The following is a 27757-nucleotide window of genomic DNA, read 5'->3' on the forward strand; positions in this document are numbered from 1 at the left end:
TTAAAGATGTTTTTCTCTCTATTTATTACTTGTGTTTGTGCAAACAAATATGCATAGACATTCACAGAAGCATATATAAGATACTCTGACAAAACCTTTTCCTTTTAACACAGTAAAGCTATCACATACTGTGATGCATCTAAATATTTATAATTAGAAAATAATTACATCACTAGTAAATTTATTGTATAGGCAGTTTATACAGAATAATTCAACGACTAGAGTTCACTTTCATATCTACACAATGCAGAACTTTTAGTGTGATTAACCTTATTTTTTTCACTATGGTGTATTTACAGTGGTGAACATAACATAAAACAACAACTGTACTTACTCCTGTAACTTGTTTGCAACAATGAATTTAAAATATCTGCGTCACATAGTCATTTAAATAAATGGATCATCATTGTGTGCGGTCATCTTTATTAATAGCTGCCTGATCATTAACTGAATAGGACCATTTAACATATAAGAAACCCGTTAACAGGTATAGCTCTTCATGCCAATACCAACTTGACAGACTATTACATGAACATATTACATGAACAGGACCTGCCTAACATCTCTTAAGACAAATAAGCATAGTGTCTATAACAATACATGCTTGATTGCCCAGATCAATACAGTCGCTACATCTGAATGGTGCTTTTTCACACATTTTAAAAATAACAACTATTTGTAAGCGAAGTTCTTATCCAATACCATTTTAATACCTCAAATAATTATACATGTGAGGCATCACAGTGGTGCAGTAGGTAGCACTGATCGCCTCACAGTAAGAAGGTCGTTGGTTTGAGCCTCAGCTGGGTCAGTTGACATTTTTGTTTGTGTGTTCCCCCATGTTTGCATGAGTTTCCTCCAGGTGCTCTGGTTTCCCCCAAGTCCATAGGAACTGTTGAACCATACAGTGGCTGTTTTTTGCCCCTGTATTCTCTTTATTTGCATTCAGCAGAAACAGTTTTGAAATTAGTAGAGGATGAGTAAATGACAGAATTGTAATTTTTATGTGAACTACCCCTTTAATGCTTATGTAAGTAAAGGTAAATTAAATATTACTACAGATATTGCTAAAGAATGGCAGGAAACGTGGAACACAGATAATAAGAGACAACAATTCATGTGAAAAAAGAAACCCTAAATAGGCTTATGAAGTTGTAGAAATAGAAGAGGTCATAATTATGAGGATGAGATTTGGACTCAGATATTAATAGAAAGTGTTGTAGATATACAAGTCATTATAAAGTGGATTAAAAAAAAGTTAAGAAAATGTTTAGATTTAAGGTTTGTGAGAGAGAGAGCAGACAAAGTGTAAAGTGAAAACCATGGGAGAAATGTATCAATAAGTCATGACTGCAACAGATTGTGGCAAAAAAGTTAAACAAAAAAGACTTTTATTTTGCCGTGGCGTGTGACGTCATCAGGCAGCGCTGCTTCGTCGCTGTGATTCAACTGGAGAAAGGTTTGTTTTAAAACGTTTACAGATATAAACTGATTTAAAGTTAAAGTTCTAAAGTTTTAAGTTTTTTATACGATGCTATATTATGTTCCTGCTGTTGGAAATATTATTTTAACCCTTTATACAACTATTTTAGTATTTTAGTAGTACTATTTTATTCTGAGTAACTGAAGGCTGTTGTTTGAATAAAACAACAGAAAAGTGTATAATAAGTGTTTTAATTAAATGTTTCACCTGATTTCTTTTTGTTAATTACTCTCAAATAAAGAAACCATTGAAGCAAGTGTTGAAGAGAAATTATTTTGTTTCTGTTCATTGTTTTGTTCATTTTGAACTGGATTAAGTGTCCAAACACAGAGAGAAAAACTCCTGCTGAAGCGACTGATCTCCACACTGTTATAAAGATGGAGTTTATTAAAGAGGAGAGTGAAGATGTGAAGATTGAAGAGACATTCACAGTCAAACAGGAAGATCCGCAGGAACAAACAAGTTAGTTTTCATTCAGATATATTTTAATAATAAGAATACTAAATTAAATCCATCTTGCAGCCCTGAGTGTGCTGCCTAGTTCTCCTAAACGCACAAAAGCAGTCATTGAAAGACAGGAATGAGTTTCTTTTGTCACTTGCTCTCGTGTCTTTTGTCATTCTTTTAATGTATTATTAGTCTCCCATTTTCTCTACCTTTTTAAGGTTATTGATTTTCTTGTTCTCCTGCTGTTGGTAAAGCGTCCTTGAGCACTGGCGCTATATACAATAAACAAAAACAAATAAATTAAAGTTCAAATAAGCTGACGATATTTGACCTACAGTATTCTCATAGAAGATATCTGCTATTATATCTGCTAAGATATCTGCTATCTGCTTTATGGGTTTAAACTTGTTTCTAGTAGTTGTTACGAGTTCTCACAGATAGTATCTGAGTTAGAATTACATCATTATTATAATAGCTAATTACCAGGGCTATTGCTTTTAAACAGGGTTTCTGCGGTGCCTTAAATTCCAAAATCTAAAATTTCAATCTACAATCACCAACAACCCATACCAATAAAACTTTTCATTCAAAAAGGTCATTTTAACTCTATTCATCATAATGGTTTAAATATTTACTTACAATAACATTTGTTTAAACGTGCTCCATTACTGCTGAGGACATCGACCTAGACAGATTGTTGTGCATAGATTTTGTTTATTATAGGTTTTAAAACGTTTAAAGCATTTGTTCATTTATTTATTTTTTTTAAAGAAAGTTTATTTGGGAAAAAAGTGTATGGATACAAGTAAAGCTTACTTGTTGCTACACACAATTTAAAATCTTTTGCTAAAAAATATCTAAAATATAATTTTTAAAAAAATATTTATTATTGTATAATTAAATGAATTAAAATATGATAATACAATCTTTTCCATCTTAGCCATTTGAAAAATTCCTTAGCCTTTAGCCCTTTGTGAGTCTAAAATTTCAGTCATAATGGTCTTAAAAATATCTTAAAAAGTCTTAAATTTAACCTGCAGAAACCCTGGTTTAAAGTATGTCAAAAAATGTGGATGCCTCCAATTTTAAACTTGCTGAATGAAATGGATATCAAAATAATAAATTGTTATAAAACATTGTACAGTATTCTAAACTATATGATGTTGCTGTGGGACGACGTGAAACAAAATCAACAAAGTATAGTGGAACAAAAACGTTTAGCATGCACTGACTACAACTGGCTAACAAACTAGTCTAAAAATGACTTTTTCTGCTTAAGAAATGGATTACAGCATGCTAATGAAATGCAAACATCTGAGTGTAAAGTTCTTCAGTATTGACCATATTCTTCACGTATCAACAGGCGGCGACATTCGAATCCTTTATGCTTGAGACTTAAAAAAAAGGAATTTTTAGATCCTAAAAACATTGTTCTGCTGCTTATACATGTGATGATAACAGTTTACAAGGTATACCGCGGTTTGAAAAAAGTTGAGGTTTTAAAACTGCCAAAATGTTCTGCTGTACCTTTCCTACGGTATATGCAAGTTGTTTTTTTTACGTTTTGTTTTAAGTTTTTCAGGACAACAGTATCTTCAGCAAAAAAAAGATATCCAAAGATGCCGTTTTAAATCGTTAAGAAATCTGTGTTTTTGAAACTAATGCAGACAGTGTGTGACGTGTCTGAAGAGCTAGAAGGGATCCGGGGGTGAGAAAGGTGTGCAACTTATTTGAGGACCGGGAGGGAGACGTGCGATTTTTTTTTTTTTTTTCACTTCTCGTTTTCACTTGTTTGCTTGTTAGGGTTAGTTTTGTAATTAAATTTAATTTACATTTCACATGATTTCTATGTGATTAGCTAACAGGTACATTTCTTCTGGCACTGTACCAAAATTTGAGGTCAAATGATTAGGATCCATATCTTTATCACATTTAGATGAAAATTATTTAAAAATATTGGTCCAAAATCTATGTAATTTAGGGCATCCCCAGAACATATGACTCAGATCTTCTGGTTCCAAACCACATCTGGGACAGGATGAATCTGAATCACATACAGAAGATGAGCGTACCAGTTCTATGGCATATTGCCAGGCTGTATCTAATATTTCTAGTCCCAGTTCGTCTTCCCATTTCTGATTTATATGGTTTAGGGAAGGGGAGGCAGTTCTTTGGATCACTTCATATAACATGGGCATCATACATCTTTGATATGGGTCCATATTTACCAATTCATCTATCCAGCATGCTTCTGGTTGGTTCAGTGAAGGACAGAAGTGTTTTTTAATGAAACTATGGACCTGAGGGTACCTAAAAGAATTAGACTGGGGAATCTCAATGTCTGTTCTCAACTGTTAAATGAGATAAATATGCCATCTTTAAACAGGTCTTTAACACAGTTAACTCCCTTCCTAAACCAGAATTGGACTGCTGAAATATATAATCTTGGCAATACAAACAGGCACGGTCTGAAATAGAAACAGAAATCTTGGTAGTATTATCAGTTTAATGGAATTGATCTTCCAAAGATATAGGAAAGGTTGACCAGTGCGTCATGTCTCGTTTTACTTTGTCTAACGTCATTTAAAAATTATTATTAAACAAATCCTTATATTTACGTGTCACACTCACACCCAGATATACAAATTTATCAGGACTTACTGAAAATGGAAAGGTTTGGGTGGACATTTGCTGTGCTCTATCATTGAAAGGGAAAAGGAGACTCTTTGCTAGATTGACTTTGTATCAAGAAACATTTTCAAATTCTGAAATTATTGTAAGAGCTTTTGGAATATATGTATCTGGATTTGACAGAAAAAGAAAACGATCATCCGCTTATAGCAGGAGGTTATGTTCGTGTCCCTCTGAAAATTCCTCGCATGCCATCTGAGTTCCTTAATACAGTTGCAAGAGGTTTGATGGCAATGTCAGAGCAGAGGGGACAGAGGGCAGCCCTGTCTCGTTCCCCTAGAGCAGGGGTCGGCAACCCGCGGCTCTAGAGCCGCATGCGGCTCTTTAGCGCTGCCCTAGTGGCTCCCTGGAACTTTTTCAAAAGATGTTTGAAAATGGAAAACGATGAGGGAGGTAAATATATTGTTTGTTTTAATATGGTTTCTATAGGAGGACAAACAATCTTAACGTTTTCCAATGCTGTAAAAGTGTGTAGAATATTTAATTTCAACATTTCTGTCAACGAAGATTTGCGTCATAGCCTGCGACACACGTTTCTATCAGCAGGGCGGGATGCCAGGCAGGTAGCTGTTGTAAACAAACCGGCGGCTGTGTGATGCGCCATGGAGCGCAAGCTGTCTTTGCCAAAGATGTACAGCGGGGCACGCTTTCTCATTTTCCCTCCCTGAGAGAATTCAAAGAAGTCCATCCCGATCACTCACTCAACGGTGATTATTTACAAGGTGCGATCGTTGATATGCAAACTGCATTTGAGAGCAGATTTTGCGAGTTGCGAAAGGAAAAAACGAGACTGTCTTTCCTTGACACACACCCCTGGAGATTGACCCTTCCTTGTTGAGCACATTCCCAGGAATGACTCGAGCTGATCTTGATATAGAAATGGCAGACTGCGTTTTATTGCACTGTTGCCCAGATAAGGGGCACGTTGTGCACGTTCATTTTAATGTTGTTTTTTGGAATCCTCAAAATAAAATAAAAAAACATTAAAAACATTTCTTATTTATAACGATTTCTTTATTGCATTTCTTTAATTTCATCAAAGCAAAACATAATGCAATAATATTGTAATGAAGTTAAACTTGATCATTAAACATAATGCATTAACATTGTAATGAAGTTAAACTTGATCATTAAACAATTCATTAATATTGTAATGAAGTTAAACTTGAACATTAAACATAATTCATTAATATACTGTAATTAAGTTAAACTTGAGACGGCATCGTACAACAGAGTAGTCACGTGGCGCGTCATTCTCTACAGGATGCACTGCAGGGAAATGAACATTTAATCATGAAGGCTCAGTATGTATTTGTAGCCAACGAAGTCATTTTTATAGTAGGCTAATATAGCTAATATAAATACATACAGCATGTGTTGCCATCATTATAAGGCTTATATAAGGCTTTTAATTTTTTGCGGCTTCAGACATATTTGTTTTTGTTTTTTTTGGTCCAATATGGCTCTTTCAACATTTTGGGTTGCCGACCCCTGGAATAAAGTAACAGGAAAGTGTGTAATAAGTGTTAAAGAAACATTTTACCTGATTTCTTTTTGTTAATTACTCCCATAAAAAACATTGAAGCAAGTGTTGAAGAGAAGTTATTTTGTTTCTGTTCATTGTTTTGTTTATTTTAAACAGGATAAAGTGTCACAGAGAGAAACTCCTGCTGAAGCGACTGATCTCCACACTGTTATAAAGATGGCGTTTATTAAAGAGGAGAGTGAAGATGTGAAGATTGAAGAGACATTCACAGTCAATCAGGAAGATCTGCAGGAACAAACAGGTTGATTTTCATTCTCAAATACCAACGCAGTCATTTGATCCTCATTCAGATATATTTTAATAATAAGAATACTAAATTAAATCCATCTTGCAGCCCCGAGTGTGCTGCCTAGTTCTCCTAAATGCACATAAACACTGATTGAAAAACAGGAATGAGTTTCTTTTGTCACTTGTTCTCATTAGTTTTTTCATTCTTTTTATGTATTATTAGTCTCCCATTTTCTCTACCTTCTTAAGGTTATCAGAATCAGAAAGAGCTTTATTGCTTTTCTTTTTCTTCTGTTGTTGGTAAGCGTCCTTGAGCGCTGGCGCTATATACAATAAACAAAAACAGTAAATTAAAAAAAGTTCAACTGAGCTGACGATGTTTGACCTACATTATTCTCATAGAAGATATCTGCTATTACAGTGATGATGTTGATTTAGTACTTTCTATTTGCATGTCATGTTGATCACAATTCCAACTTCTTTATGGGTTTAAACTTGATTCTAGTAGTTGTTTCTAGTTCTTACAGTCAGTATCTGAGTTAGAATTACATCATTATTATAATAACTAATTACCAGGGCTATTGTGTTTAAACTGGGTTTCTGCTGGGCCTTAAAAAGTCTTAAATTCCAAAATCTACAATCCCCAACAATCCATCTCAATAAAAATTTTCATTCAAAATAATAAATTTAACTCTATTTTTCATAATAGTATAAATTTTTACTTACAGTAAAATTTGTTTAAATGTGCTCCATTACTGCTGAGGACATCGACCTGGACAGATTGTTGTGCAGATTTTGTTTATTATAGGTTTTAAAAAAGTTTAAAATATATGTTATTTATTATTATTATTTTTTTTTTAAAAGAAAGTTTATTCAGGAAAAAAGTGTATGGGTACAAGTAAAGCTTGCTTGTTGCTACACGCAATTTAAAATTTTTTGCTAAGAAATATCTAAAATACAATTTTTAAAAATGTATTTATAATTGTATAATTAAATTAATTAAATTATGATATTTTTTTGATCGGGCACTAAAAATCTTTTCCATCTGGGCTATTTGAAAAATTCCTTAGCCTTTAGGCCTTTATGAGTCTAAAATGTCAGTCTAAATGGTCTTAAAATATCTTGAAAATTCTTAAATTTAACTTGGTATACCTGCAGAAATCCTGGTTTAAACTTTTAAATATGCTGAATGAAATTGACACTAAAGTAATTAATTGTTATGAAACATTGTACAGTATTCTAATATATATGATGTTGCTGTGGGACGACGTGAAACAAATTGAACAAATTACAGTGGAACCAGTCTAAAAATGACATTTGCAGCTTAAGAAATGGATTACAGCATGCTGATGATATGCAAACATCTGAGTGTAAAGTTCTTCAGTATTGACCAAATTCTTCATGTACCAGCAGGCGGCACCATTGGAATCTTTTTGCTTGAGACTTTTAAAAAAATAATAATTTTTAGATCCTAAAATCAGTGTTATGCTGCTTGGGCATGTGCCGATAACCGTTTACAAGGTATACCGCTGTTTGAACAAAGTAAAGTCAAGGTTTTAAAACTGCCAAAATGTTCTGGTGTACCTTTCCTACGGTATATGTAAATTTTTTTTTTATACGTTTTGTTTTAAGTTTCTCCAGCAGAAAAGATATCCAAAGATGCTGTTTTAAATCGTGAAGAAATCTACGTTTATGAAATACATGTATACAGTGTGTGACTTGTCTGAAGAGCGAGGAGTGATGCGGGGGTGAGAAGGGTGTGCAACTTGATTTGAGGACCTGGAGGGAGACGCGTGATTTTCACTCGTTTGCAGGCATTATTCAATTCAGCTTTATTTGTATAGCACTTTCACAATGTAGATTGTGTCAAAGCAGCTTCACATAAATGGTCACAGTAACTGGAACAGTGTAGTTCAGTTTTTAGTGTTTAAGTTCAGTTCATTTTAGCTCAGTTCAGTGTGATTTAATCATTACTGAGAGTTCAAACAATAAAGAGCAATTATGAGTCCCGCAAATGCAAAAAGACTCTTGGAACTGCTGGGAGACTTGGGATGTCTGAATATCACATTTAACAATTATAGTGAGATGCGATTCAGTGGTACATCGTTGATAAACTGTCCGACGTCCACTGCTCTCTGCCTTAAGCTCAGAGGAGCATATTAAATGAGTGGATCATTTTCATTCTAAAATGGCATTTTAACTCTAAGACCTATCAATGTAAACGGAGCCTGAGTGTCTATTTTTCGCGGGCGCGTTTGCGACGAGGGCGGGGCGGAGGATCGGCGATGCCGGCTCAGCATCGTGATGTCTCTTGGCCATCGGCGATGGACGATGGCATCGTCTATCGGCCCAACCCTAATCCATACCATACCATTCGGCTAACTTCCGGAAAGGTAGAGTAACCAATAGCGTTAGAGATAACAAGTAAACCAAGTCCCGCCCCAGGACTGACAAAAATCACAAAAGTTTTGTGCGAGCAGAGAGAAGAACCAGTGAGCGAGCAGAGAGAAAAGATTGTAAGCATGACCTCACTCGTGAGAACGCCCATCGTGTGCACAGAAAAGATACAGCGTGAGCTGTAGTTTCCTCGCGTGTAAGCCTGTAATCTGCTCGTGTTTAACTTTTCCTCACTTGTAAACATTACCGCTGCGCTCGATTAATATTGGCATTGATTTGCCTCCAGCCACCTATTTTTTGTTTATTTTGGATGGGCTATGAGCATTAAAAAACAATCGGTTGATGGAAACGTCATGATGCACATAATTTTTAAAATACGGGCATAAAAAACATGTGCATAACTGAGTAGGATAAATTTTTTATTCAATAAGAAAAGATAAACTTACGTAAAAAAAACTTCACCTGATGGGAGTGAAGAAAAAAAATGATGAAAATGTGTGTGTAAATGGACAAACCAGCAGGCTGAGCACACTGTAAAACATCTAAAACACTTTAACCATATTAGTGTTTATGTTATCATATTATTAATTACCTCCAGAGCTTCTGGAGCATGTCAAAAGCGTTTGTTCTGCGCATCTCATGGCTTGAAACGCCACCACGTGTTTATTGTGTGTCGGCATTGTCTTCTAAGGTGACATTTATTTAATTAAATAAATAAAAGTTTCATGTAGCTTTTTCTACCACAGTGAATTCTGTTTTTACTGTTGATATTTGGCACCAGTTAATCAGGAAGTGATGATTTTGTTCTCTTTGATTCATTGGATGAAAACTTTAATGAATAATTCGCTTAAATTCACAGACCTTCGCCAGGGACATGTACTGTAACTAGATTCATGGGATTATTACTCGTTCTACAAACAATATTTAGTACTGCTTACATTCTTATTCAAATGTTTTTATTTTTCAAAAGTCTTCAATTTTTCAACAAATAACCATGGTACATAGCTACAGACATACTCGCACCCCATAAAGAAAAAGGGAGAAAGAGAAAAATAAATAAATTAAATAAAAATAGATAAAACAAATTAGGAAATTATTGATAAACTCTCACCTAGGATATAAAAACCCAGTATAGTATAGGAAAGGCTGCCAAACCTCTTTTTGCCAAACTTTTTTTTGTAGAGCCTCATATAGTCTACTTAAGGTGCTCGAGTTTGAGATGTGATAACACTTCTAATATCCAATGTTTGTGGGATGGCGTTTTTTTTTTTTCCAACTGAGAAGAATCAGGCATCTGGCCAATAAAGAAGAAAAGGCAATGATTTTTATGTGATTAGCTGACAGGTACATTTCTTCTGGCACTGTACCAAAAATTGAGGTCAAAGGATTAGGATCCATATCTTTATTACATATAGATTAAAAAATTATCTAAAAATATTGGTCCAAAACCTATGTAATCTAGGGCATCCCCAGAACATATGACTCTGATCTGCTGGTTCCAAACCACATCTGGGGCAAGATGAATCTGAATCACATACAGAAGTTGAGTGTACCAGTTCAATGGCATATTGCCAGGCTGTATCTGATATTTCTAGTCCCAGTTCGTCCTCCCATTTTTTATTTATATGGTTTAGGGAAGTGGAGGCATTTCTTAGGATCACTTCATATAACATGGGCATCATACCTCTTTGATATGGGTCCATATTTACCAATTCATCTATCCAGCATTCTTCTGGTTGGTTCAGTGAAGGAGAGAAATGTTTGTTTTTAACGAAACTACGGATCTGAAAGTACCTAAAAGAATTAAACTGGGGAATCTCAATGTCTGTTCTTAACTGTTGAATGAGATAAATAAGCCATCTTTAAACAGGTCTTTAACACAGTTAACTCCCTTCCTAGACCATCATTGGACTGCTAAATCTATAATCTTGGCAATACAAACAGGCTCAGTCTGAAATAGAAACAGAAATCTTGGTAGTATTACCAGTTTAATAGAATTGATCTTCCCAGCCAAAGGTAAAGGAAGGATTGACCACCACGTCATGTCTCGTTTGGCTTTGTTTAATGTTGTTGTGACAATTATAGAACAAATCCTTTATCCTGTGTGTCATACTCACACCCAGATATACAAGTTTATCAGCTTTTACTGAAAATGGAAAGGATTGGAAGGACATTTGCTGTGCTCTATCATTGATAGGGAAAAGGAGACTCTTTGCAAGATTTACTTTTATCCAGAAACATTTCCAAATTCTGAAATTACTGTAAGAGCTTTTGGAATACATGTACCTGTATTTAACAGAAAAAGAAGATCATCCACATATAGCAGGAGCTTATGTTCGTGTCCCTCTCTAAAAATTGCCTCCTAAAACTAAATTGTGTGTGTCGAGACTAGGCAGAGAGTCGGAGTATCCACCCAACACAGACTCCAGACCTTTTAGTGCATCAATAGCTTTAAGGACTGCACTGTGATCATTCGCCAGAGAAGTTTCTTTCTTAGATGCAGCTTGCACTTCAGGGTTAGCATTAGCATTGAGGCTAGTAGCGGATTTTGCCTCCCTACGGTTGCTTCTTCCTATATTCATCCTGATTCAAGTTGAATTACGCTCAGAACAGCTAGACTCCGACACTTAAATGCTTATTTACCAGTATAGGTAGGTTTTAGGTAATAGTATTTAGGATAAGAGCAATATTAAACAAAATTTTAAGTTTCACGTGAAGACCTTACCAGTTTGCATCTTTGACACTGTCGACTGCGGTATGAAGGTGAGATTCCATGGCAGCGAGATAAATCGGTAAGTTGACCTTAAGTACACTGCACTGAAGTCTTTAGTGATGCACTTGATCACAGACATCATGAGCACTTCAGTAACAAGACAGCGGTCTTAGCTCTGTTACTTCAATACCTACTTCCGCTTTTTGTTTCTCACAACCAATCGTTTGGTTTACACTGCTCGTCTCGACCCGGTTTCTCTACTCATTTCCCCGCACTGGAACAGTTCAGTCAACTTCTCTTCGACTCTCCTTCTCTTCCTTTATTCTCTCACCCATTTCCTTTTTGCCGTCCTATGGGTGGAGACCAACTAAACAATGTTTACTGTCATCACAGAAAACACCAATAATCATGAATGCATGATTATATGCTGTCATGGCTTTGCAATCAAAAAATGTTGTTATAATAGAGGCCAATTGAGAAAAAACAGCCATGAATATAACGAAAAAAGTACATTTGCCCAGAGTGTATTGAGTTTTTAAAAAAAAATTTATTTAAAGCATTTTTCCAGAATATGTCAAAATAAGATGTCCCCAAATATCAGTCTGAGCCTCAAAATCACCCCAGAATGGATGAAAATGACCCAACAGCACACAAGTGAAAAGTTCACATTCCAGCCTTTATTCAGATGCTGTACGGTTATGTCTCATGTCTCTGAGGCAAATATTCAGCATTTTGTTCATAGTTTGTTCAGCTGTTACCCCATAACTTTTTTCTGATGCGTTTACCAGTCAGGCACAGAATGAACAAGCATTCCCTGTCTGCTTTACAAATTTTAGAAAAACATGTTGTTGTAATTATGAATAAAAAAGGCCACTTACAGATTTCTAATCTCTGTCTTATTAATATGACCAAAATTACTTTTATGATCAATTATGTAAAAACTCTGAAAACTGGACTGACATGGTTTTAAATTACTATAACTTCTATGTTAAGCGGCTTTGACACAATTTACATTGTAAAAGCACTAGATAAATAAAGATGAACTGAATTGAATCTGCTTAAATATGTACACATTAATGGACCAAACAATATGATCTGATTTATTTTACATTTAACATGCATCAAAATTACAGTGTGTGTAGCCAATGTTTCCAGTGTCTTTTCACTTTTCAGCTTTTAGTGAGAGTTTTTAAGACTTAATGAAAACTAATGTTTTATCTATTTCAGACCTAATTAAAGAGAATGAGGAGGGTAAAGAGGAGGAACATCATGTCAAAAGTGAGGAAAAAACTCATTTACAGACTGATGGCATTTTGAAAAGGAGAGACCAGAATCATTTCACCTGCGCTCAGTGTGGAAAGAGTTTTGGAAGAAAAGACCATCTTAAGATTCACATGATGATCCACACTGGAGAGAAACCATTCACATGCACTCAGTGTGGGAAGAGTTTCAGCCAATCATCATATCTTAATCTACACATGATGAGCCACACTGGAGAGAAACCATTCTTATGCACTGAGTGTGGGAAGAGTTTCAGCTGCTCATCACACCTTAATCAACACATGAGGGTCCACACTGGAGAGAAACCATTCACATGCACTCAGTGTGGGAAGAGTTTCAGCCAATCATCACACCTTAATAAACACATGAGGATTCACACTGGAGAGAAACCATTTATATGCACTCAGTGTGGGAAGAGTTTTAACTGCTCATCACACCTTAATAAACACATGAGGATCCACACTGGAGAGAAACCATTCACATGCACTCAGTGTGGGAAGAGTTTCAGCCAATTATCCAACCTTCATCAACACATGAGGATCCACACTGGAGAGAAACCATTCACATGCGCTCAGTGTGGACAGAGTTTCAGCCAATCATCACACCTAAACAAACACACCAGTTTTTGTCTAGTGTGACCGCAGCTTCAGTGTGGGATGAGTTTCAGCAACTCCTCAGACCTTAATAAACACATGAAGACCCACACTGGGGAGAAACCATTCACATGCACTCAGTTTGGGAAGAGTTTAAATCGATTAGCAAACCTTAAGGAACACATGAAGTTCCGCACTGGTGTAAAAGAGTATATGTGCTTGAGTGTAAGAAGGCTTTTATTACTGCTCCAAAATTGAAACTGCACCAGACAATTCACACCGGAGAGACTGTAGAGGTTTCACACTGTGACAAGAGGTTTAATCAGTTAACACATCTGAAAACACAAAAGAGGATTCACACTAGAGAGAAACCGTACAGATCTGATCAGTCTACAGAGTTTCACTCATTCTGCACAGCTTTAGAAACACATGGACAAAAAGTTGCACACATGACATGAATGCAGCAAAACATTTTCTCATGTGCACAGGATGTTTCATGTCTGAATAATGTTTGAAAAGGCTGAGTAACGTTATACTGTTTTTCTACACTGCAGTAGGTCGGGTTGTAAATGTGTTGCGCTCCTCGCATTTACCGTAAACACAATGCTGGTGGCTGAGTAAAGAACAGTTTCATAAACATCTGGCACACAGTACCTCTGTGGCTTAATTACTCTTTGCAAGTGATTGTACAGGTGCGGATACATCTGTACTCCACTCTCCAGTGTATTCATGTAGCTTGTGTTGTTTTGGATGATGTTCTCTGTCTGACTCCCTGAATGAGAAACAAATCAATGGGAAGACACCGTACAGTAAAGAAGCTGCTGTGGAGCTCCAGGACAGTTAGTTTGCTGTATACCAGGACCCCAAGTTTAGAAAGCTCATTCAATTGTTCTGTGTGCATCTTTTATTAGTTACGTTTTACAATATTAAAACACTGTGATGATCCCAAGACTCCAGATTGGAGTATGTGGTAAATCCTGATTTGATTCCTGCATTACTCATCCATGGGTATATAAACGTTGTGCTAGCTACCCCAGGACGCTGTGGCTACTCAGGAGTCCTCATGTCAAGACTTGCCATCTCATTGACTCTTTAACCTTATGGTGTTGTTTTGATTATATTCTAAGTTCTTTATCTTCATTAGTATCCCTAGACATTTGTTGGTTGCTTTGATTGATTGTTCTATGAGTTGCATTTTATAATAAATAATTTGCCTTCAGGCTATTTTGTTGGTTCATCTTTCTTTTATGTTGCGACTCAAACAAGCGGGTCATAACACTTTGTAAAATGTGTCTGGTTGTGTCCGAGATCTTGTCCTTTCAGTCATGATCATAGGTGTGAGTAGGAACCTATATTGAGCGGTAAATTGAGAACATTGCCTTTCGTCTCAGCTCCTTCACCACAACAGACAATCACATCAACTGCATAACTGCTGCTGCTGCACTGATCCATCTTTTAATCTCACCAAACTGGAGATGGCCACCTTTTTCAAGTCAAGCACAGTGGTTTCTGACTTGTAGGTGCTGTTTCTTTCCCTGCCATGTCACACTCAGCAGCAAATTGTCCCTCTGCATGCTGAAGGTCCATGTCCTATGAATATGGAATCAGTTTAGTCTCAAAAGAAATTCATGCAAAAGACACGATGTACACATGCGTAGCCAAACTCACGTGCATAAAATCAAATTCACTTGCGTGAAATATTTATTTATATTCACAAAACATTTTCACGTGCTCAAAATAAATATACATTTTCATAAAATACGTTTCACAAATGCAAAACACCATTTGCAAATGTATAAGAGTGTACAAAAAGTTTTGAATGTTTAAAACTTGCGCGTTTATCCTGGATGAGAATGTGCAAATCCTCTTTCACGTACAACTCCCCCTGGATACGCGTATTTTTGAGACTTTCCTGCCAGAGGCAGGGTAACTCGTACCTTTCAGCCAATCAGATGAGAGCTGTAGTCAATGACACCAACTCTGCGCTTCATTTGCGCAGACTTTTTCTCTCCAGCATGGTGAACAGAGAAAGCAGCAGTCGGAGTTGCACTTTTTTTTTCATTTATTTAATTATTTGTCTATAGCCTCACTCTTTTTATCTATTATTTTGCAGCAGCTCCGCTCTTATTTATTTATTGTCTCGCAGCCTCGTGAGCAGAATGTAGCCTGCAGAATGATGAAATATCATTCTGGCAATGCAAGCACAGCAGTACCATTGTGGTCTAGCGGTCAGCATGTTGTATTATCAAGCCACCGACCCGTGTTTGATCCTCACCAGAGATTAACTCTTTTTTTTTTTTTTTTCATTTTTATTGTTAAGACATAAAACTGTAAGGTTGTTGAACATTTGAAGTTCTAAAGCAGCTTTTTTCTTTAAAAAGACTTAATAGTGTAATTAGAAACTGATTTGGAAATGACCTTATTTTAAGATAGTCAGTCGTGAACTGAGGTGTGCCGGTCAAAGGCTTGAAACTCCAGGGCTGAAAAGGAGTCCCACTCCAGCCCTGATTATATCCAATGAATGTAAACAAGCTGCTGTTGTGCTTTAGTAATATAATATGTATAATATACCCTATCATTCCGTAATAATTATATAAATAATCATTTTAAATGATGCTTATGAGTATATTTTTGTTTATTAAACTAGAAACTAAAAAATTTACAATGAAAATATGACAACATAAACTAAGTGTTTTATTGCTTATCACGAGCTGTAGTAAACTTATTTATCTCCTTTTCCCAGAAGGTGAAAATCAGGCATAAATCGGGTTAAAATCAATGTAGTCTGAGCTGTAATCTTCATTTGACTGGATTTGATTGACTGAGGCAGCGACTCTGAACAAAGAACTATAGTGATGTCCAGTTGAACATTCTGATTTGCCGGTGGTCAAGGACATTATAGCCTAATTAAATTAATAAGGCTATTGTGAATGCTGTATGATATGTTAAACTGGTTGACCTTCTTTCAGCATTAAATACAATGTTTTATTTTGGTAGTGTCGTGTGTTCTGTTTTGCTTATGTATGCGTTTGGAATGTCTCATCACTGGTTCTCATTACTGATCTGTATGTGCCACCTACTGGAATGATTAAGCATTTTTATTCTGCAAAGTCTCTATAGACTTAAAAAAATTAAAACCTAATTTATTAAAACTGACGTGATTCTCCTCAGCTCTTCTCTTCGGTGATCCGGCTGTAAGTTGGATTAAAATCCTGAGGGGCATCAAACATGTTTGAAATGATCCCAGAGGCTCGATTTGTGTTAAAAATATTCCGAAAAGTATTAATGTTATATTTATATTCTACATATTATATTACTAAAGCACAACAGCAGCTTGTTTACATTTATTGGATATAATCAGGGCCGGAGTGGGACTCCTTTTCAGCCCTGGAGTTTCAAGCCTTTGACCGGCCCACCTCAGTTTATGACTGACTATATTAAAATAAAGTCATTTCCAAGTCAGTTTCTAATTACACTATCAAGTCTTTTTGAAGAAAACAGCTGCTTTGGAACTTCAAATGTTCAACAACCTTACAGTTTTATATGTCTTAACAATAAAAATGAAAAAAAAAAAAAAGCTTAAGCCAGGTGAGGATCAAACCCGGGTCGGGGACTTGATTATGCAACATACTGACCGCTAGACCACAGTGGTACTGCTATGTTCAAGTCGCCGGAATGATAATTCATCATTCTGCAGGCTACACTCCGCTCATGAGGCTGAGAGAAAATAAATAAGAGCGGAGCTGCGGCAAAATAATGGATAAAAGGAGTGAGGCTATGGACAAATAATTATGTAACCCTTTTTCCTTTTACCTCTAGACTCCAGATAAAAAGAACCTGATAAAAGGGCCTGAGTTCACAAGATTACTTTTATATATCCACTGATTGTCGGACTAACCTGAACACGTTTAACTTAGATTAATATTAGTTATGTACTGCACTTACTAATCACACAAATACCAACAAGAGACAAAATAAGGACCCAAAACCACAAGGATTAACTATAAAAGTGTATTCAAGGTATTTTACATAAATAAAAACAATATCAATCAATAATGTAGAAAAATTTAATAAAAATGTATTATTTACATCCAATAGGTTTCAATTCTATGCTCAGATGCAGCACAGAAAGACAAAAATCACTTAAGGAATACAAAAATACTCAGAATATGACAATAAACCAATGCGTTTCTCCTATTATTAAACTAAACACAGTAATTGTATATGCCTGTTCCCTTATGCTTTTATAATTTAAAATCTCTTCCTAAAGCTATCTCTTTATGTATTCAATAGTAAATTTGCTACTCTAAAACAAAAACCCGAAATAAACAATAGATTATAACTCCCGTAAAGCTGACTTTAACAATATAAATGAACTACTGTTATGACAGAGAATTTGAAAGAAAAACCTTTTAACAAGTCACTTTAGGGATATGTGGATCCACACACACACTCTCATATACACACACACACACACACACACACACACCAATCCCACCCCGTTGCAGGCCTGATGTGCAGCTTGAGTTCGGTGTGGCCCAGAAACAAACAAATGGCCCCTTCGCTCAACCGAGCAAATAAAATAAAGGTACCTTACTTATAAGATGACAAAACGAGGCTCACGCATGTGTAACCTGACACCATCCAACGCCAAACTTGCTGTCCAACGATGCTCGCAGACTGGTGTAGCCCACAACACTCACAGCTGTTAGGTGTGCTTCCTTTCACCGTGATGCTTCCAGCAAGTTCGTTCTTCACGTCACAGTTTTCAGTTCGTAAGGGTTTCGAACTAATTTTGGTGATTAAAGTCCTGTAAAGAACTTTCCATATACAAAGGACAAACTTAAACTGTTTCTCACTCACTGCACAAATCAGATCTTCTTTCCGTTTCTTTTTAGCAACGTGTGCGCTGCTAAACTCACTAAATCTAAAATTAAAGGGAATATAACAGACTTTATGGTCTAAAATCTACAAACTTCCCGATCTCTCACGCACTGCGTGTGACTTTTTTTCCTCTTTCTCCCGATCTTTTTTTCTCCCGCCCCTCTTTACTCCTGATTGGAGGAGCAAAAACACACTCTCTAATTCACCCAATCAGATAACAGCATCTCCCCACATAGCATTTGTTATGCTAGACCTGTGTCATCTCAACCAAGCTTGCTGAATACTCTTTCACGTATTTCTTAAAGGAACATACACATCATTTTGTAATGGTATCTGCATACACATAAATGGTGTTAATACCACAGGGTTACAATTAAATAAATGAAAAAAGTGCAACTCCGACTGCTGTTTTTTCCGTTCGCTATGCTGGAGAGAAACAGTCTGCGCAAATGAAGCGCAGAGTTGGTGTCATTGACTACAGCTCTCATCTGATTGGCTGAAAGGTACGAGTTACCCTGACTCTGGCAGGAAAGTCTCAATAATACACACACACGTATCGAGGGGGAGTCGTACGTAAAAGAGGATTAGCACATTCTCATTCAGGATGAACTCGCAAGTTTTAAACATTCAAACTTTTTGTACACTCTTATACAATTGCAAATCGTGTTTTGCATTTGTGAAACGTATTTTATGAAAATGTATTTTTATTCTGTGCACGTGAAATTTTTTTGTGAATATAAATAAATATTTTACGCACGTGAATTTCATTTTATGCACGTGAATTTGGCTACGCATGTGTACATCGTGTCTTTTGCGTGAATTATTATTGAGTCTAATCTGTCTCCATAAGGCTGAGGCTTTTGTGGGTCCGAAGCCCAACCAGATATTCAGCCAGCCTGTTCACATGCTGGAAGCCCGGAATATTTTGGTAGTCAACAGCCAAATGAAAGCACAAAAAAAAAAAAAAAAAAATAGCACATTAAATTGTTTAATCCATAATTGTTTCTGTTATCATGTTGAAGCTGCACTACGGAAATAAACCTGATGCGTGTTTGACTTTACACTTTATTTTAAAATTATTCTAGATCATTGTAAAGACAGAAATTAGTGGGACTTACAGTATCTTTATCACCATCATCATTGTCGTCATCATCATTGTCTTCGTCATCATCTTCCGTAGCCTCTTCTGGCTCTAAGGGCACAGGTGAAATTGGTTCTTCAGGCTGCGCAGGTGAGTCAGGGACCAGTGCAGGGCATGTGGAGACTGGCAAAGAAGCGACACTGCTGGTGACTGCAGTGGAGGAACCCGATCTCAATGTGGAGGAGGATGGTGACAGAGCAGCCTCCGGATCAACAATAGTGTGATCCTCACTGATGTCACAGAAGCCCTCATCTTCTTCTCGCTCATCCACATTGAGATCCTCAATGAGCTCAGCAGTCTGGGTTCATGTTCTGCAGTGCCTGACCAGTCTGCTGGAACAGATACTGCACTCCAATGAGCTCACCTGAAAAAAATAAATGAAACATAAATAAACAAATTTTAAGAGCCATGTTTGATTGGGTGTTGAAGTAGCAAGTAGTTTTAAAAGCTCAACGCCAAGGAAGAAACAAACAAAAACATACATTTGAATCAGAGATCCAAAACATAATAAATATTTTAAAACATTTTGCTTCCTCCTCTATCCTCCTCCTCCACCCGCATCCTCCACACTTACTACTGATGACTTTGCTACATTCTTCTGCACCAAAACTGCAAAAATCAGTGCTCAATTTGCTGCACCTACAACAAACACGCAAGATACAACACCAACACCACACACACTCACCTCTTTTTCTCAGCTCTCTGAGTCTGAGGTGTCCAAACTTGTGCTATCTAGCCATGCAACCACCTGTCCACTCGATCCCATTCCCTCTCATCTCTTGCAAGCCATCTCTCCTGCAGTCATACCAACACTGACTCACATAATTAACACATCTCTTGACTCTGGTTTATTCCCCACTACATTTAAGCAGGCTAGGGTAACCCCACTGCTAAAGAAACCCAACCTGGACCATACGCTACTTGAAAACTACAGACCAGTATCCCTGCTTCCATTCATGGCCAAGATTCTGGAGAAAGTAGTGTTCAATCAAGTCCTGGACTTTCTTACTCAAAACAATCTCATGGACAACAAGCAATCCGGCTTTAAGAAAGGCCACTCAACTGAGACTGCCCTGCTCTCGGTCATGGAGGATCTCAGACTGGCTAAAGCAGACTCTAAATCATCAGTCCTCATTTTGCTGGACTTGTCAGCTGCTTTTGACACTGTCAACCACCAGATCCTGCTATCTACGCTTGAGTCACTGGGCGTTGCGGGCACTGTTATACAATGGTTCAGATCTTACCTCTCTGACAGGTCATTCAGGGTGTCTTGGAGGGGAGAGGTGTCCAACCTACAGCATCTAAACACTGGGGTACCTCAAGGCTCTGTTCTTGGGCCACTTCTCTTCTCCATCTACACATCATCTCTAGGACCAGTCATCCAGAGACATGGATTCTCCTACCACTGCTATGCTGATGACACCCAGCTATACCTCTCTTTTCATCGTGATGATCCCTCCGTTCCAGCTCGTATCTCAGCCTGCCTGTTGGATATTTCACACTGGATGAAAGATCATCATCTTCAGCTGAACCTCGCAAAAACGGAAATGCTTGTAGTTTCTGCCAACCCGACTCTACACCATAACTTTTCAATCCAGATGGATGGGGCAACTATTACTGCATCCAAAATGGTGAAAAGCCTTGGAGTAACGATTGATGACCAACTAAACTTCTCTGACCACATTTCTAGAACTGCTCGATCGTGCAGATTTGCACTCTATAACATCAGAAAGATCCGACCCTTCTTATCTGAACATGCAGCTCAACTCCTTGTTCAAGCTCTTGTTCTCTCCAAACTGGATTACTGCAACTCTCTACTAGCTGGGCTTCCAGCTAACTCTATCAAGCCTCTTCAACTGCTCCAGAATGCAGCAGCACGGGTTGTCTTCAATGAACCTAAACGAGCACATGTCACTCCGCTGCTAGTCCGTTTGTACTGGCTGCCAGTTGCTGCTCGCATCAAATTCAAAACTCTGATGTTTGCCTACAAAGTGACTTCTGGCCTAGCACCTTCTTATCTGCACTCACTTCTGCAGATCTATGTGCCCTCCAGAAACTTGCGTTCTGTGAATGAACTTCGCCTCGTGGTTCCATCCCAAAGAGGGAAAAAATCACTTTCGCGAACGCTCACGCTCAATCTGCCCAGTTGGTGGAATGAACTCCCTAACTGCATCAGAACAGCAGAGTCACTCGCTATTTTCAAGAAACGACTAAAAACTCAACTATTTAGTCTCCACTTCACTTCCTAATCTGCAATTGCCTCTTTGAATATCACACTAATTGTACAAAAAAAAAAAAAAAAAAACTACTAACACTTCCCTTCTTAGACTTTACAGACCTGAAACTTGCCTTTAGTACTTATTCATTGTTGCTCTTAGTTGTGTAAATTGCTTCCTTGTCCTCATTTGTAAGTCGCTTTGGATAAAAGCGTCTGCTAAATGACTAAATGTAAATATTCTGGACAAAACATCTAATGAAATGCAATGGAAATACAACGAAGACAGAGAAATGTACAAATAAATTTCCCTCAAAGCTTGTAGCATTATGTTTGATAATGACGTAATAATAATGTAATAATAATTTTGTATCTTGCTTTACTTCAGTAAGTAGTCATGAAACAATACATTTGTTCTTACAAATATTTAAAGACAAGCAAAGATTTCACAGCACAAAGCTCATGAACATTGACCTACTGTATTAAACTGGATACAGTAGATGGAGAGAACACAGAAATTGCAGGTTTATTAACAATAGCAAAATCTCTTACCAGTGTAACGTGCAGGCGGACAAAAGTTGGGCACCACTTTTCTCCCAAACAGCTTTTCAAAGTTGCAGTTTACACAGTAAACAAGTTCTCCTGTGTAGCTGCGTAAAGCTGATGGTTCAGATGCCAAGGAAGCAGCCTCCCGGTCCTGGATCCACCTGTTTAGTCCCTCCAGCAAATAAATCTGAAAGTTCAGACTATTTGCGCTGTACCCTGTAAATATTAAAAACAATGTTTAGGACTTAATTAAAAAACAAAAACACACAAAGACATTTAATGCGTTTTTACACAATGTTTGTGCAGAATCATACCTAGGATGAAACGGTTGAGGTGTAAATGGAAAGACTCGAGAGACGTGGAGCCCCTGGCACATCTGTAGGTCCGTAGCAGAACATCTCCCTTGGTTATGCTCCCCGTTTCAGTGTAGAGCACGACACCAGGGGGGTCCTGAATGAATTTTATATGCTTTTTTTGGACACTCCAGATGTGCTCCATCCTTTCCTTGTCTAAAAGAGGAACGCCCAGCGAGTCATTGCCCTTGTTGCTCATGAACTCAGTAAGAAGCTGTTTAAGTAAAAGGATGGTAGTCTCCTCCCCACGGGTCCTCCTCCGGCAATGGAGAGCCAGCTCCTCCCTGGTGAGATGTTTGTTGACATCAGCATCTGTCAACGCAGGCCAACCTTGGGACATCAACAGGGCTCGCTTTGCTTGGCGTAGCAAAGAAACATCAGCCGCATCCTATTCAAAAATGCATGCAGAGATCCGTGACATGAAGATGGGATACAGTTGATGAGCATCAGTTGTACATCCCACGGAAATCCTGCGCATAGAGTGCCAGATGTCCAATTTCACAGTCAACTCCGGCCATCCTCTGAACCTGGCTTTGAGTTTGGTCTCACCCACATCAGTGCAGCACCCACAGTCCACATACAAAACAGCAGGTAGATCCACCCCAGCCTCCTGGTATCTTCTGACCAGCCCATCCACCATCCTGTCCAGTCCTGCTCCTTCCTGGGCAGTGAGCACACTTATCAGCACCTGACCAAACTCATTGCCAACAGAGGTGAGCCAGAGTCCTGTTCCTTTTGCTGTCCCGGCCAGCTTTTTTGTGATCTAGATTAGACAAGAGAAGAACCATGGTGTATCGTCAGATCAAGCAGACTACACAAAGGGTTTTTACCAATGCTGGAATATAATAAAGAAATTATAAATTGATGAATATCCACTAACCTTTTTAGTTGAATCCATCTTCAAGATGGACCCATGGGTCGATGTTATCCTGGCATGGATTTCATTCAACCTTGTCAAGATGTCCTGGCTGTAGACAGTGAGGAGCCACTTGCAGCTTGGCACAACTGTAGGTGCTGGGGGCTCCTGGAAGGTGATCGGCAACACCCCAGGTCCACTGAGGAAATCCACACACTGAGTGGTGTAGCGGGCTAGACGCTGGAGCCACTCTTCACTGTGGTTTTCCTTCAGTTGTTTGATGACCCTTGTGGGGCTGTTGCCTAGTCCACGCTCACGCAGTAGGCGAATGACTCTTATATCACAGGCGTACCTTAGGAACAGAAGAATATTGATATAAACATATATATATATATATATATATATATATATATATATATATATATATATATATATATAATTTGTAAAGTATTTTCATATATCTGTGATGATAGGTTAACAACTGCACGAGGAATAAAGGTGTTCAATTACTCACTTCTGTGTGAGAATGACCCGAAACTCTGAGCGATGGCCAAGATCCAGCTGCTGCAAGACAGTCTGACTCCAGGACACATGCGAGGCTTTGCACTTGGTACAGATGAGGGTTTCTGTAACCATGTTGTACATCCTGTCGATGTCCAGAACCTGCCGTGCCCTTTTGTGCAGACCTCCACCTGTCAGCTGATGCTGTCCACATGCAGGATTAGGGCAAAGGACTTTGACCCTCCACAGCTTGTATGGCATCCACAGCAAAAGTGAATGACAGAAAAATCTGTCTGGAGCTGGAGCCTGATTGTATGTAAGTGCAGGCTGTGGAGGGTAATACCAGAGCTGGAGGTTGTCTCGAAGCTCTGGCTTTCCTTTGGACCCCATTTTAAAAAGCCTGCTGGCAATCCACTTGTGGTCCTCTGGTGGCAAGGTTTCAGCCCAAAGGCGCGGAAGTGGAACAGCTGATGGAGCTTGCAACAATGACCCAGAAGGTGCAGTCTGTGAAGGAAAATAGATCAAACCTTTAGTCTGGTAATGTAAATGCACCTTACATATTTGAGTGAGTACCCTCACGTGATATCATGATTATAATCTAAATACCTTTGATTTTAAGTGATTGTTTTTAAATACCTTATTATGTTTTTCAATTCCAAAAATCATTAATAGAATTTCACCAATAAACATTTTCTTTAAAGAAGCAAAAGTATTTTCCAATACAGTTATTTCTCTTTTTCCTTTCTACTTCTCTTCCATCCATTTTCTTTTCTTTTACTACTGTGAACATAAAATATCAACAACAACAGGCATAATTTTTGTGATTCTTTGCTTTATTTTTTCCTCTCTTTATTTTGTTAACATTTATACATATATCAAGCTTAGTTAATTAACATCAAGTCAATTTAATTGGCTGGTCTTAAAACCACTTTGTGTGAATTCAGCTGGGGCAGCAAATATGCAAACCAAATTACCTTTTTTGGACAGAAAATATGAAATGACTTACTGAGACAATGCCGGACGGCTCTGTGGAACTGGTCACTGCCGTAGTGGATGTGAGGACGGGGGCAGAAACTTGAAGGTCCTGTGTCTGTACAAACAAGCAGTATAACAAAGTGCATTTTGTAAATATATATCTATAAGTAACATTAACTAATCCGAATTTTTTGCAACCATTAATTTATTTGAACATCAATGTATAAAATACATTGGAAATGAATGATTGCTGCTAAACTGTAAAATTTTGTCACAGCGCTTTTATGCAGAACAAAAAGTTTAAAGAATGGTGCTTATTTTTAATATATATGTTTTTATGCACTAAAAGAATACTACAGAGATGTTTTATTGAGATTTAATGTGACTGTACTTAATAAAAATACGAATTTACGTAAAACAAATGCTTATACCAAATTCTCTCAGAAAGCTATGTGGATTATGACAATACTTACAGCCGTGCTTGGTGTAGAAGCACTACACACTGCTGAACTGGGCTGGACATCAGCCTGTGATGGTCTTCTAGCCACACTAAGATTTGGCTTTGCTGCAGCAATGTGGGATCCGGAAAATCTTGGTTTGGTGAACTCAAAAAGGGCAAGACAAAAAGCATTTCATTAAAAACACTGTGTTCACAATGGCAATATGTACACTACTGTTCAAAGGTTTGCGATCTGCTCAATGTATTTTGTTTGTTTTAAGTATGTTTATCAAGGCTACATTTATTTGATCAAATATTTAGTAAAAACTGGAATAATGTGAAATAATATAGGCAAATTAAATAAATAAAGAATAATTTATTCAAATAATTCAAATCAAATAAAATCTACTTAATTTATGAGCAAATCAAACACAATAGAATTCTTGCAATATATGAGTAATATTAAGCTTTTATATTTTAACAATAATAAGTTTTTGAACATAAGTGTACATCACATTACATTTCAAGCAATTAGAAACTATCTTTCTATATGTCTGTTGTACAATCAGTTTGATTTCTCTACAGTGTTTCGAGTTCAAGCTGTTTTTTACTACCAATCTCTGCTACTTTTACAGGTAGAAATAAGATATAAGTTAGAATAGATTTAATTAGACAACTGGTTCATTGCAAATAAATGTGACACGTTACCGTACGTTCACACCGAAAGCGGCGAGAGTGTCCAAGGTCGCTCTGGCCGCCCTGGCGACAACGCTCTCTGCCTTCAGCTCCGGCGGCGAGAGCGTCAAAACTCGCTACATTGATCTCATATTTAAAGGAGCCGTTGCAGCATATCAGTTACATTCCTGCATAAAACATGTTTCTAGCGTGAAAAATGTTGCGCACTTCTTATCAAATTCATACAACAATGGAAGATTAAGTTGCATGTGGTGTGACTTTGCTCTGTTTATCCAATATGTGTCCATATGTCTGAAATATCCTGAAGCAGCAGTACTGTTTTGTACTGTCACATCGCGTGAGATTCCCGCTTTTTTAAGATAAATTTATATAACATTAATGAAAATCAGTAACTTGCCAGTAACTTATTTAATGTATGTTCCTGTGGGAAAAAAGTTTAAATAATTGGAAATCCGGCGACCGCAATAATCAAACCCTTGGGAACAACTGGTCGGAACCAAAGTTCACAGGTCTGTGTTCTCTAAACTGCTATCAAGCGGTTGACGTCTTCATTCTGATTGCTTGCCGCCAAACCGCGTCATAGCTCATTACCATAAAGTTGACTTCATTTCAACTCTCCTCGACGCTCACGCCGGCGAAGACGCGCCGCGCTGCTCCTCGCCGCTTATCGCCGCATATCGCCGCAGGCTCTCATTGAAAATGAATGACTTCCGGCTACTTTGACGCTCTCGCCGCTTTCGGTGTGAACGTACGGTTAGGCTTTGATTAAAATTATAGTTTTCTGGATCAAGGAGCAATATGCAAACAAATATTTTTTTTTACTACCAAAGGAATAAAGTATTGCATTATGTTATATACAGTATTATTGTACTATTATTACATCATGCATTTCAACAAAAACATACATTGTATATTACAACATCACACTATGTGTTATATACAGTTGAAGTCTGATTTATTAGCCCGCTTTTTAATTTTTTTCCACCAATTTCTGTTTAATGGAGAGAAGATTTGTTCAGCATATTTTTTAAATATCAAAGTTTTAATAACTCATTTCTAAGAACTGATTTATTTTATCTTTGCCCTGATGACAGTGAATAATATTTAACTAGATATTCTTCAAGACACTTTTATACCACTTAAAGTGACATTTGAAGGTTTAACTAGGTAAATTAGGTTAACTAGGCAGGTTAGGGTAATTAGGCAAGTTATTGTATAACGATGGTTTGTTTTGTAGACTATGCCAAAAAAAAAAAAAGCTTAAAGAGGCTCATAATATTGACCTTGAAAAATGTATTCGAAATAAAACAAATAAGACTTTCTCCCAGTAGAAAAAATATTAGCATACCTGTGGTAGCAAAAAAAAAAAATATATATATATATATATATATATATATGTTTTTTTTAAATAAGTACTTTTTCAAGATAATACCTCAGACTCGTTGTTTAGAAAAAGTACAAATTTTAGCTTACACTTAAAATCGAAACAAAGTCTTTACTATTAGTGTTTATTATGTATCATTATCTGAAGACAAGAGGTTAAAATGTAGCTTTAAAAACTGTGACCCTGACCATGACCTGACCATGTAATTTAATCCAGATCACAGAAACTCAAACCGACCAATCAGCAAGTGTCTGCTACCCGCCACTGTGCAAGAGGTGTGAAAAGAAGCAGGTCTCTAGCAACACCTCAACTTTTTTATTGCTTTTTGTTCTTTTCTCTCCTATGTTTGAACTTTGAACTGAACTTTGAACACCTTGAACACTTGAAA

General features: G+C 37.3%; 3 protein-coding genes and 1 long non-coding RNA gene across 8 annotated transcripts in view; 1 reads left to right on the plus strand and 3 right to left on the minus strand.

Moving 5' to 3' along the window:
* LOC148682295 (uncharacterized) overlaps positions 1–27757 on the minus strand; it is a 560329-nt gene that overhangs the window by 237536 nt on the left and 295036 nt on the right. The gene's annotated exons all lie outside the window — the stretch shown is intronic.
* znf1117 (zinc finger protein 1117) overlaps positions 1–27757 on the minus strand; it is a gene marked incomplete in the record, with an annotated part of 481533 nt that overhangs the window by 104367 nt on the left and 349409 nt on the right.
* Positions 1430–21930, plus strand: LOC137491027 (putative RNA-directed DNA polymerase from transposon BS). 5 transcript variants are annotated; one of them, XM_088650449.1, is made up of 5 exons: positions 1430–1459; positions 6264–6408; positions 12733–13194; positions 13278–15172; positions 18825–21930. In XM_088650449.1, the coding sequence occupies exon 5, from the start codon at positions 20361–20363 to the stop codon at positions 21651–21653; it is 1293 nt and encodes a 430-aa protein (XP_088506575.1). In that variant the 5' UTR covers positions 1430–1459; positions 6264–6408; positions 12733–13194; positions 13278–15172; positions 18825–20360; the 3' UTR covers positions 21654–21930. The 5 variants fall into 5 exon arrangements, with proteins under 5 accessions (XP_088506575.1, XP_088506576.1, XP_087106697.1 ...); XM_088650450.1 differs by adding an exon at positions 1801–1945 and having other exon boundaries at positions 12733–21930; XM_087250571.1 differs by lacking the exon at positions 18825–21930 and adding an exon at positions 1801–1945 and having other exon boundaries at positions 12733–14603.
* On the minus strand, positions 12052–25485 carry LOC103910680 (uncharacterized). The gene is made up of 9 exons (XM_087250318.2): positions 25324–25485; positions 24882–24965; positions 23889–24379; positions 23399–23726; positions 22480–23281; positions 22172–22381; positions 16910–19768; positions 13248–15922; positions 12052–13164 (listed from the first exon to the last, which is right to left on the minus strand). The coding sequence occupies exons 3-5, from the start codon at positions 24263–24265 to the stop codon at positions 22907–22909; spliced, it is 1080 nt and encodes a 359-aa protein (XP_087106444.1). The 5' UTR covers positions 24266–24379; positions 24882–24965; positions 25324–25485; the 3' UTR covers positions 12052–13164; positions 13248–15922; positions 16910–19768; positions 22172–22381; positions 22480–22906.

This window comes from Danio rerio, chromosome 4, assembly GCF_052040795.2.
Source record: "Danio rerio strain M-AB ecotype USA chromosome 4, GRCz13ab, whole genome shotgun sequence".
NCBI lineage: Eukaryota > Metazoa > Chordata > Actinopteri > Cypriniformes > Danionidae > Danio > Danio rerio.